Genomic DNA, 12,966 nt, shown 5'->3' with positions numbered 1-12,966 from the left:
TTGGTTTGTAATATTTGTCGTACGATGTTTTATTTTGCTCAGTTCCGTGCAGAGGTACCAGTAGTGTCCTTCGGGTGTGCTTTCTCTGCCTGCGTTGCTTTCTGGATCTCTCCCCACGCTTCCTCCAGCCTCTTCTTTTCCTCCATCGGATCGAGGTATACTTTCACTTGCTTCCATGTGATGGCCAGAACCTCTTCTTTGTCTGTCCCGACGGTGATCAAATTTACTCCTGACTTCGAGCACTTAGCATCTTCATGATCCTCATATCCACACCATCTGCATAATAATTTCGGTGTGTTCGCCATTGTACAATCTCGGGCAAAGTGGCCCCACAAATTGCATGCGCGGCATTGAACTATCGGCCAGACATTCCCATCGTACTGAATTCGACTCCTCCCGCCATTATTATTGTTGTCGTTGTTATTGTTGTTTTGACCTCATCGATTATTTTTGTATCCTCCCGACGTAGCACCCTCTGTACTAGTGTTCCCACTCCCTCCTGACGCGGACGCCTCCTGTGTCAACAACACTTGCTACAGTGCTCTCGTTTTCAGGTTGAAAGGGCATTCCTTTGTCGAATGTCCCATGATCTGACAAATCTCACAAAATTGATCTTTCGGGCAAGATCCCTTTGTATGGCCTTCTTTCTTGCACTCGATGCACCATAGCTCATTTCCCTTGGTCTCCCTCTGCATGTTCTTGAACTCTTTCATCATCCGAATCATGTCCTTTTGGAGGGCGCGGACCTTCTTGCTGTCCTTTTCGTCATTACTGCTCTCCTCGTGTGAGGATGCATCGTCATCTAAATCAGACGAACTACTCTTCTTCTTCTTCTTCATCTTCTGCTCACTTTCGAGATTCATTGCCCAGTTGTACGCTTCAATGTATGACGATGGCAACACGATCTTCATCTTCTTTCGCAACTTCGGGTGAAGGCCTTCAATGAACCATCTTTTCTACAACCCATCAACCGGCTTATTCTCCATTTTATTGATCAAGTCCTTCAGCTTCCTGGCGTAGACTTGGACTGTTTCATGCTTCCCTTGTTTTGTGTTGTATATCTCTACTACGATTTCATTGTCGTCACGGAGCAGTTGAAACTCAGCAGTAAACTCCTTAAGATTGTCCCAAGTGGTTAAGTTCTGGGGATCTGCATCGTCAAACCAATTAATTGCAACACCCCATAGGGTGGCCGAAAACTGCAAGACCCATTTGTTTGTATTTGTGATGCCATTTGCCCTCCAAATCGTTTCGCATGTTTTACAATGTCGGATTGGATTGGTTGCTCCATCACCATCAAATTTCGGCAACTTTTCCTATGGTCCTACCATTACTATTCGAAGTTGAGGGTTTTGTTGTGTACCTGCGTTGTTTTGCACTCCCGCACTGTTCTGGACTCCCATGCTGTTCTTCACACCCGCACTGTTCTGCACACCCGCGCTGTTCTGCACACCCGTGCTGTTTTCGACAGTCGTGGTATTTGGTGAAGAAGGGTTTTTGTCAACTGAAGTTGTCTGTTCTGGAAGTATATCTCGAACGAAGAGTTCACTCCACGCTTGTGCTACCTCGACACTCCAAGCCGTGCGAGTCAATCACCTTCCGTCTGGATTCTCTTCCCTCGGCGTATGCAAGTTCAGAAACTCCTCCCTTGCTTCTTCCACCAAATCCAGCCGCTGTCGAGTCTCCTCCAACAATTCTTCAGTGCTACAATGTCCGTCAATAATTTGTTGAAACCTCCGTCTACGGTTGGCCTATTGTGCCAAAATTAAATTTTCCTGCGCTGTGCATAGCTCGTCCTTTTCCTTCAGCTTATTCTTATTCTTGTTTAGCTGATTCGGCATTTAGTCTTCATCCGTCCACCTTCGTACCAAGTCCATTGGGCAACGATGCCAAATGTTTACCATACTGGGGTAAAGAAATTAATACACACAGACAATGAACAAGAACAACAGAACTTCTTTTTCTATTCGCATATGCCAAAGATATTACATCATGCTTCTGCTGATGATTACAATGATCCCGAAGGGTGTATAAATACTTTCTGAAGAACCTTCTCGAAGGGGTCCGTCGGCTACATAACAATTACCAAAGGGCCCGTCGACTACATAAAAGGAACCTTCCCGAAGGGACCCGTTGGCTACATAACAAGAACCTTCCCAAAGGGACCCATCAACTACACAATATCTATCGACAACATACATCCTATCGGCTACACAATATTTACCTACGAAAGTAATCCCTGAGGATGCCCGCCTTAAGGTAATCAGGTTTGATTCATAATTTATTATTGCCCCTTACCTCTGCGATGATAAATGTGCAACAAGTCAAATTTCTTTGACCTATTTTAGTAAGGGCACTTTGTGAATTAAATTTCTTTGAGCTTAATCATTCTGCAGTCAATGATGGCCTTCTATATTTGGTGTATTGTGAGGATGAATTAAAGCACGGAGAGTACTGATTTACTCAACACTCAGGAGTCATGTGGCATTTGAGTTCAAAGGCTAATCCCATTACTATCATACCCGATACCTTGCTACTCGTCATTTGATCAAACACTTGGCTATCAACCTTTATGTTGTAGATATTTCCCTATCAAAAACCATTGATCTCCAAGTGTTGGATTAACTTTTGCATATTACTTATATCTCTCCACATTTGGCACACGTGGTTTCTCCTCTCAATGACTTACATTCATGTCGACTTTGCCATAAGTCCGAATGGGGATACGTTGCCTATCACTGTGGAGTTTCACAAATCATCATATGGACAATATTATACATGCAGCAAGATTGGGTTTAACTCGGGAGCATCTAAGAAGCACTTCTATTAGCATTTTGACAAACTTTGTGGTAATTAGCAGTGCTTAGTGATTGCATAATAAGGAATCATAACTGCCACAAGTTTCAAGAAGTCAAGGTCAACTATCACAAGAAATTGCCCTTTGTATTTTATTATGCTCTTCACCGCCTTTGTTCTCTTTTAAAATGCACTATTACAAAGGCATTTTGTAGAATGGTTGGTAGCATAGTTCTCTCCAAATTTATTTGTTGAAGCTTGTGTACGAGCACGCGTTAGAATTGGAATCCCCATGAATGCTATGTAGAAAGGCAAATTTGGTTGCTACTCGACATCCATCATCGACGCCCTTTGCCAAAGGCTTCACTGCCTTCAATGCATCTACATTATCAAGGTGCCATGCGGGCATTCTATGTTTCTTTTAATATTGATACACTAATCGGGCTTGGGGTTCTACGATGATCTTCTTTTCATAACAAACTTCAAACTATCCCATTTAGTGATCTTCGGCATCATGGAAAAAAGAAAAGAAAACCTTCACAAACACCTACAGGCTTGAACCATGGCTCTATGCTAGCATTTTGTCAACAGTTGGTGTGTATTGTGTCAAGCAATCCATTGTTATCCTCATGCTCAATCAAGATGTATCACTTAGAGGCACTTTGTTAGATAATTCAATTACATGTAAGATGGTCATGCACCCTCTAATCTATTGAAAACACTTGATGGTGTATGAACAAGGAGGATATTGTTGAGGTCGTCACTCCAAGGCATTATGGCTCTCCTCGTGTAAGTGTGAAGCTCAACACGTCACCTTAGAACAATTGTGCAAATCTTATCAACAAACATAATAACTTGCTCAATTCCATTAGCACTGCTTGATCCAATGATTAACCATTTTTGGCACTCTCGAACCATTATATTGGGTAATCGAGTTCATCTAATTTCTTAAATATTGATTTGCTCTCTATTGCAGATGTGAAATCTTCAATGCTTACTTTGTCATACAAAAACATATTTTGTCAGCAAGTACTGTTCCCCTTTGCTCCATGCTTCAACAAATCATCATGTATAAGTTGAATGGTCATTATTTCCTGACCAGTTAAAAGAGTATTCTCTTTCTGTTATAGCAATTCTATATGATTCAAATTTTGAAGAGAGGGACACAAATGTCTAAGGTATTAGAAATTGGGTCTATGAACCTACTGAACACTTAAAACTAAGGAAATTTTGATAGAAATTTTTTTAACTGAGTCTGTACCCTGGAAAAGATGGCTATATCTTTGAACTTGAATCCAAGCTTTTTGATTCAAGGCATTTGAACTTCTAAACCTTAAGCCTGTCGGCTAGAATCTTGAACCCGAACTTTGATCCTGAACCACTTAGTCTGATCCTTGAACCATAAAATTATGCTTATGTATTGATGAACCAGTGAACTTTGAACTTTGAACTGTTGGTTCGAAGTTCAAGTTCAACACAATCTTGGAACACTACCTCTTCACAAATTAAGCTTTCCAAAAGCATCGTTGGTAATAAAAACCCACAAGAAAGTGAAACAATAATTCCTCAATGGGATTGTTTCTCAAAATTTTAAAACTTCAGTGCTAAAAGCAAGCCAACGTACAAGCAATACATTATCACAACTTAGAGTAATCCTCTGGGGGGTTGTGGCCGCAAATGGCATTTTATGCTGAGCACTTCCTGGATATTCAAGATGGGATTATTGTGCATCCTGTCTACTTGGCCCAGCGTTAGAGTCACACCCTTTGTTTCTCTCTTGGTACTTTCAGAGTTGGTTCAACCGGCTTCGAGTTCAAACTAACCATCACATCAACAGAAAGGACCGGATTTGTCGCCTATGTACCTTATCCGAGATAGAAACGGAGACCCACTTCATTTTTCATTGTCCCACCTAATATGAGAACAGAGGGAGGTTTCACTGCCTTTTCAGAGAATGTAGATCCCTATCTGCCTTTCTCAAACACATTGACCAACGTGGCCAAGCGTGTTATCTCGAAGAGATCACATAGCTTTGAGACTGCACTTTGTAACTCCTTTATTATTAGAACCAGGCTTCAGATCAGCGTACCACCGACTTCTACTCGCCCATGTCCCTTTCTAGGGGCATGAAGTAGTCGCTCCATACTCTTGTTCTCGATCACACTAGATCCGTGAGACCCCATAGTAGGTTCTCAAGGAAGAGGCACTCCACTTCTAGTAGTACTCAGAGATGACCTAGGATCCTTGGTCACCCCGGACCATACCCTTCAGTTCTGGGTTTCTCCTAGCCGAGGAAGGACTTGTACTCCTTTCCTTGGTGTTCTCTTTTCTTTCTTGTTTTGCTCTTTCTAGGTCACCATTTGGTGCTCCTGTTGTTCATGGTTTCATAGTTTGTAAGCTTTCAGTCCCTTACACCCTTTGGTGGTCTCTTGTTGGACATTAATAAATTTATCTTATCTTATACAAATTTTCTTATTTCAATTTTCAGATTTGCACGTTGTGTATGATGTTTTCCTTTTATTTTCCATCTAAATTCTCTAAGTTGCTTGTGTAAGCACTTATCTTGCTTGCATATGCAGTTGGGATTAAAAAAAAAATTCTTGAATGAAACTATCAAGAATAGCAAGCTCATTTTGCAAGACACTTTTGCATCCAAAAAGCCCACCTTCGCGGTTGCACGCACTTCAGCCACACTTGTTATATCGTTGTCATGTGACTTAAAACTCATGATGGTGGTTGCTTGCGCACTTGCTTCTGATGAAAACATAATAATTTATTATAAGTAAATGTTATGCTGCCCATTTTCCAACATAAAGTTTTCTGTCTACATGTTCTTATGACCTTCAAAACCCTGTTTTTGGGTTTTTCCACCATATCAGCATGTATTTTGAGCTTATATGCATACATCCACTCGCTGTCCCAAAAGTTTCCAGCCATACTCCATATGCCAAAATCCCAAAATTTATAATTGTACATCAAACAGGTGCAACCCATTTGTGCTTGAAAGACCATATTATGGCTTTTTCTAGAAGCTCAAGAACAACAACGTGCATAGCCCCAGACATGCAAAGAAGAAAGAGGGGAGCGAGGCAAGAATGATCACATAATAGATCCTACAATGAGATGACAGAATGAGTGCATGTGTAAAATATTTTCAAGACAAAGATGGAAAGAAACAAATGTGTTTTTCAAGAGGCAACCCACCATTATACTATGGAACAATCAAGGATGCATATCCATATTCCGATTCGAGATGCTTCCACCAAACCCAAGGACATCATTCATAAAGCATTCCTTTATAAGGATGAAGACCAAAAAGGATGCTATAATAGAAGTCGTGTCTTGTCAGGCACTTCAAATATTTTCATCATGTATTTGTAATTTGTAATTAGACATATTACATGTAATGGAAAAAGAAGATGTAATTGCATGTGATAGTATCACGTGCAAAGTTGTAACATGTAATCAAGTTGCAACTAAATTAGGCATGCAACTTTGAATAAGTCAAAGTTAGTTAGGAGTTTTTTCTTTCCAATAAGTCAAGTTGGTTGAGGGTTTTTTCCCCTTTTCACTCCAACTTTCTCTCTCTTCTTTTCCTATGTAAAGGAGGGAGTTCATTGTAAATAATCATCTTTTGGTAAGGCAAAAAAATCTACCAATTTGTATATGCATTCTAAGACTTTGAGCTTAGATGTAAATATGAATTGCTTTCAATAAAAGAGGTAGGTTGTTTTGAGACTTTGTGCCAATCCAACTTGTTATGTGATGACATTTTCTTGAATTGATCGTGAGTTTTATTGCTTTGTTCAAAAGGGGTTTGAATTCAACTGTGCAGACTTCAAGCTGCCTACTATATTCAGAGTCAATTTAAATTTTTTAAGACTTTGTGTTGCAAGAGGACAAATTGTGATAATTAGTAGTGACTGCAATTAATTAGAGTTAAAGACTTTGGGCTTCAGTTGTAAGTGTTTTTATTAAATTTGAGAGCATCCAATAAGAGACTTTGAGCCTTATTTGTTATTGTATTTGAATCCGCACGAGACAAGCACAGGAGACTTCTGGTTCTTGTATTCATTTCATAAAAATATTTTAAGTAAATTGATGTCTTTGGTGTTAATCTTACATCAACCCCCAAGCCACCAGTATTATTGTAGCAATAGGACCTTTTTGTTAAGTTTGAAAGTCATGGTTACCTGCAAATCATTCCTGAAAAAAGATGAATTGCTTAGGACAACTGCCCTTTTTGTAATTTCCACTTAAGCTTCTATTGGAGCCACCTGCAATAAGAAGGGAGCCTCCCCTATTGCTGAGCAGAGAAAGAAATCTCACGAAATGTTGCCTAAAGTCACAATTTTGTAAGTTGTAATTAGTGAAGTACAAAATATTTAGCCAACACTAATACAACCCCAAATGAAGGAAAGACGCCTCAAGCTAAAACACATTTGATGCAGGTTGCACAGAATCATCTCAAACTTGAATACAATGTTGTGAACTCCCTCTGTAACTGATAAACATTAATAAAAGACCAGACCAGAATTTAGAACACGCTGAAATCTTGAAAAGAACAAGCACAACACACTACTTAGAATGCTAAACTGAACACTACTCAAAAACACATCAAAACTGAATCCAAAGCACCATGAACACAGTGGACATCAAACGAATGAGAAAGCATATGCCTTGCTAGTCTGGAAACTGAACTTAATTCTACCGGTACAGCAGAGCCAAAATCCACATAAATCACCATAAACATCAAATCCCGAATCACTGACGAGTGCAAGCATCCATACTACTCAAAAGAAATCATAAACTAACCCCATAAACATGAAAAGCAATGAATATCATACTGGAATAGTAAACAGATTAATTGCAGGTTTGAAATATATTATTAATGTTGTTGATACAACTGGTACAGTTGTGATATACGTAAAGTTCCAAGTTAAAATATGCCAATATTTTTTCCACTCTTCCCAATACTTGAAGATGGATATTTTGTCAGACAAATAAGTGTTTATGTTATGAACAGTTCAGCGTATGTTTCAGATTAAACCATCACAGCATTCAAAATACAAAAAAATCACATACTTCATTCCATCCAAAAACTGAAGCAATTAATGAAAGATCTACATTGGCTGTCAATTACATGTGTACTTTTCTGACCTGTGTGACAGCAAGGTTCAGTAGTCAATGCTCATAAGTTTGAATCACCCAAATTTCTATCTTGATGCCTCTTAGGTCTGCCAGTGCAAATCCGCTCCCAACTAAGTTTCTGAATAACATTAATGCCACCTTCAGCCACTCAAGACAGGGCTCTTAATCACCGAACAGAAAGATTTACTCCACACCGTCAAAGAATGTTTACAACAGCACTATAGGATTGTCTATTTGACCAACAAATAGGAATTCAAACACCCAGCTTGCATGGTCCATGCACATAGCAATTAGGATAAGAAAATAAACCAGAAAAGACTCAGTAATTGCTCCAGCCTTCTTTCAAACTCCCAAAACTTCCAAGGAAAACAAACAATATCTTGATTGCTGATTCCTTTGAATAACCTCTCCAATATTGAGCTCCTCTCCCTCAAAATGGCATGAAATTATTAAGATACCTCAACCACACATCAATGTGAATTCCATATCAACCATTCTGTGGATCCCTTGCCTAGCTGGAATACCAATATTGCATTAGGAAGGTGAATGGGTTTGCTTGAACTTCTTTTGGTTGCTATGTCATCCTCTAGACTTGTACACTAACTTTGGTCACCACTTCAAAGGTTGAGACGAGAAATTAAGGCTCCTTAGTGAATCACCTCCTTTCCTAACACAAATTTGACATGTATGAATGCAGAATACACCATAACGGGAATGGCGGCAGTATCCTTTGCCAATTTAAAACCCTTGTTTTATCTTTTGCAGCTGGTCATGCTCTCCAACCTCCCTCAAGAACGTTAGTTTATGATTCATGTTATTATCGTCCTACCTCAATATCCAATCTGGTGCAGCTGGAAATTATTGATAGATTACAAATCCATTATATGTGAATCCTTTCAATTTTACAACATCCTCAATCAAGAAGGCAACCACATATTTACATCAATCCATAAAGGTGCCAATCAAAATATAAATATCACAATTTCTCAACTCATCCAAATTTATTACTTGCCTGCAATACTTCTAAGATAATGAATCACTCTTGCAAACCTGGACAGGTAAATCACTTTGTTCCAAAAAGAGCCTTTAATGCAACCATGCAGCACATAGGCAATTCCTGTATGAAATTACATCAGCCAAATCTGAGGGTTTTCATTCCCAAATCTGAATCTCCATGCACTGCCGATTCATGGATTGAACCACATTGTATTCCAGGTTTTTGTCCATCAGGAAAAACCGTTGGTGTTTTCATCCCCTTGATGAAAAATCTAAATTAACTGTCCACATATACAAAGACCAAAGTGTACTTTCCTTGACCTGTGTGACAGCAAGCTTTCTTTGGCAATGCTGATAAGTTTGAAGCATCTACACTACTCAAAAGAAATTATAAACTAATGCCATACACATGAAAAGCAATGAATATCATACTGGAATAGTACACAGATTAGTTCGCATTATTAATGTTGTTGATACAGCCAGTAGCATAAAGTTCCAAGCTAAAACATGCCAATCTTTTTTTCACTCTTCCCAATACTCAAAGATAGATATTTTGTCAAATAAATTAGTGTTTATCTTATTGTGGTTTTCAACATACATAAACATACTTCATTCCATCCAAGAACTGAAGCCATTAATGGAAGATCAACATTAGCTGTCCACAGTTACAAATACAAGTGTACTTTTCTGACCGGTGTGATAGCAAGCTTCAGTAGTCAATGCTCGTAGCTTTGAGCCGCCCAAATTTCTATCTTAATGTCTCTTGGGTCTGCCAATACAAAGCCACTCCCAACTAAGTTTCTGAATAACACTAATGCCACCTTCAGCCACTCAAAACAGTGCTCTTAATCACCCAACAGAAAGCTCTATTCCATGCCATCAAAGGTTGTTTACAACACCACTATAGGACTGTCTATTCAACCAACAAGTAGGAATTCAAACACTCAGCTTGTATGGTCCATACACATAGCAAATTGGATAAGAAAGGCAACCAGAAAAGAACCAGAAATCGCTCCTTGAACTCCCAAATTTTGCAAGGAAAATAAACAATATCTTGATTGCCGATTCCTTTGGATAGCGTCTCGAATATTGAGCTGCTTCCCTCAACATGGCATGACTTTATTAAGATACCTCAATCACAAATCAATGTGAACTCCATATCAACCGTTCTGTGGGTCACATGGCTGGCTGGAATACCAATGTTGCATTAGGAAGTTAAATTGGTTAAATTGGTTTGCTTGAACCTCTTTTGGTTGTTGTGTCCTCTAAACTCATGCACTCTGGTCAGCCCTTCAAAGGTTGAGATGAGAAATTAAGCCTCCTTAGTGAATCACCTCCTTTCCTAACTCAAATGTGACCTGTATGAATGCTTAATACACCATAAAGGGAATGGCAGCAGTATCCTTTGTCAGTTAAAAACCCCTATTTTATCTTTTGCACCTGGTTTTGCTCTCCAACATCCCTTCGCATTGTTAGTTAATGATTCATGTTATTATTGTCCTAACTTAATCTCCAATCTGGTGCAGCTGGAAATTACTTATAGATTACAAATCCATTAACACAATTTTAACACAATCTTGCCCAGAAGCATAACAGCAATGATTACAAATCCATTAAATACCTAATCTTTTCAATCTTACAACATCCTCAATCAAATAGGCAACCAATATATTTACATCAATCCACGACGGCGGCAATCAATATATATATATATATATATCACAATTTCTCAACCCTTCCAAATTTATTACTTGCCTGCAAGACTTCTAAGATAACGAATCAGCTTTGCAAACCTGGAAAGGTAAATTCAGTTTGCTCTAGAGAAAAAATTTATTGCAAACACTCATCACATAGGCAATTCCTGTATGACATTGCACCAGCAGAATCTGAGAATTTTCATTCCCAAAATCGAATCTCCATGCACTGCCAATCCATGTCTGGAACATCGGAAACACTGTTGGTGTTTTCATCTCCTCAATGAAAATCTACATTAGCTGTCCACATTTACAAATACTAAAGGGTACTTTTCTTGACCTGTGTGTCAGCAAGCTTTATTAGTCAGTGCTGATAAGTTTGAAATGCCCAAATTTCTACTTTGATGCCTCTCAAATCTGCCAAAGGCAAAGGGAGAAACAAAACCTCTAAACAAGATAAGGGAAGAAGTTAATGAGGCCTCAAGAATCCAAAGAAAATGATATCTCCCTCAGCTTGCATGATGAATTGTCTAAAACACAATTGATAGAAAAATACGTAAGTGGCCAAGCATGATCCTATGGCCATGCCAACCTACAATGATGTGAACGATGGGATGGGAGTTGGTGCATAGAATGGAATTAATGACAATTTGCAAGAAATGCTCAGCATAAAGTCCATCTAACAACTGAAAAGATTTAGTAGAGATTTGAAAGTCACGTGAACATTGCCAATGTATGTCATCTCTAACAATTCTTCATGGAAAGTAGAAAGGTGACACTTGAATAGCATGAAAGGGAAGGAATTGATCCGTGAAGATGTCATTGTCTGCAGAAGCAAACCAGCCTCGAAATACCAACAATATCTTTGTCCAAGGACGCAAGTCACTCGAAGAAAAGATGACTAAATTAGATTACAACTCCCTTTCAAAAAAACCTTTCCGACTTGTATCATATCCAAGTTACAGAAATTCTATATTTTATGGATTGTGAAGAAGAAGACAAACGAGAGACGTAATCAAATTCTACAAATCATATATAAATTATACTTCGTATGTTGAAACATGATGTCAAGCATAACGTGACATGATTCCATTGCACAAAACTTTTGATACATGTTTATATTTTAAGATACCTGAACCTAGATATACATTCAGGAGCTCCTCATACTTAAATTGCTAATGTTAAATAAACTTGTTGTGAGCTTCTCGCTTTAAAACATGTTCGGAGAAGTTAAGCTTGAGCTCGGCATAATAATTTTCATGCCAGTGTTACAGACGAGGCACGATGTGCAGAACAAAATCTGGGATAAGTTATTTGGATTCAATGTTTGAGATAACCTTCTGCAAGCTTAAGAAGTATGATATATCTAGAAGGCTTAAAATAATTAAAAGCGTTTTGCATTCGCCACTTCTGTCCAATAATTCTCTATAATTAAGTTTTATTAAATTTGATAAAAATATTTACTTCCATTGGCATTGACTTTCTACTTTAAATGCATTGCGCATATGCAGTATAACTGAACTGTTTATATTTACAGGGGCTACAAAAAGCCAGTTTTATGTTAATGCTGCATTCGTGTTAAAGCAGACAACTGTACAGATCACAATTCGTTAACAGTGATAACTCCACGAATTGATTCATCGATGGTCTTAAACAAAACCACTGAAGCAATGTTTAATAAAAATTTAGGGATATGAAGACGATACTGCAAATTGAAATAAGAAGAGGGATCGAAAGAGTTGACTTACTGGCAACAATAAGTCGTTCCGAAGTGTTCTTAATAGTCTGAAACTGGGCAAGATAATTCGCCATTGCTCAATGACCCCAGATCTCACCGACAGATCGCCTAAGGATGGGGTTTGATGATCCAAGGTTTTTTCAGTTCATTTCTGCTGCTGTAACTTTGAAGCGTTATTTTCGTTTTCGTGTTCTTTATTTCATGTTGTGACAATATTTTTTTATTTGATTGGATGAAAGAAATCCATTTTTTTCAATATTTTGCCATTAAAGAGACTTGTAAACAGCTCCTTTATGTGTTCTTTATTGCATGGTGTTAAATTTCTTTATTCTATTTTGTTAAATTTTATAAGAGACACAATGAGTCAAAGTTCCTACCAATAATTGTAAAAGAAGGAAAACAAAGATTTATAGATATGAAGGAAGGATACGAAGAGAGAACTTAAAAAGAGAATATAAGTGAAGGTAGAATGATAAAAAGAGTTGAAAGGAATTTTTAAAATATTAATAATTATATTATTTTAAGAAATATATAAATAGAAATAAAAATTATATTAATTATAAGTTGAAATATTTAATTTTAAAAAATAAA

The 12,966-nt window shown here is 38.0% G+C and overlaps 1 protein-coding gene across 1 annotated transcript in view; it reads right to left on the bottom strand.

The window, feature by feature from the left end:
• CLUB (TRAPP II complex TRAPPC10/CLUB) overlaps positions 1-12,610 on the bottom strand; it is a 259,180-nt gene extending 246,570 nt beyond the window's left edge. Inside the window, exon 1 of the mRNA XM_089791885.1 lies at positions 12,386-12,610. Within this exon, the coding sequence (XP_089648011.1) occupies positions 12,386-12,449 (64 nt within the window). The 5' untranslated portion in view covers positions 12,450-12,610. The remainder of the gene's footprint in view (positions 1-12,385) is intronic.
• Positions 12,611-12,966: the final 356 nt, after the last annotated feature.

The sequence above is a fragment of the Cupressus sempervirens genome, chromosome 7, assembly GCF_028749045.1.
Source record: "Cupressus sempervirens isolate cs-2001-9-10 chromosome 7, ASM2874904v1, whole genome shotgun sequence".
NCBI lineage: Eukaryota > Viridiplantae > Streptophyta > Pinopsida > Cupressales > Cupressaceae > Cupressus > Cupressus sempervirens.
This window is presented reverse-complemented; position numbering and strand designations above follow the sequence as displayed.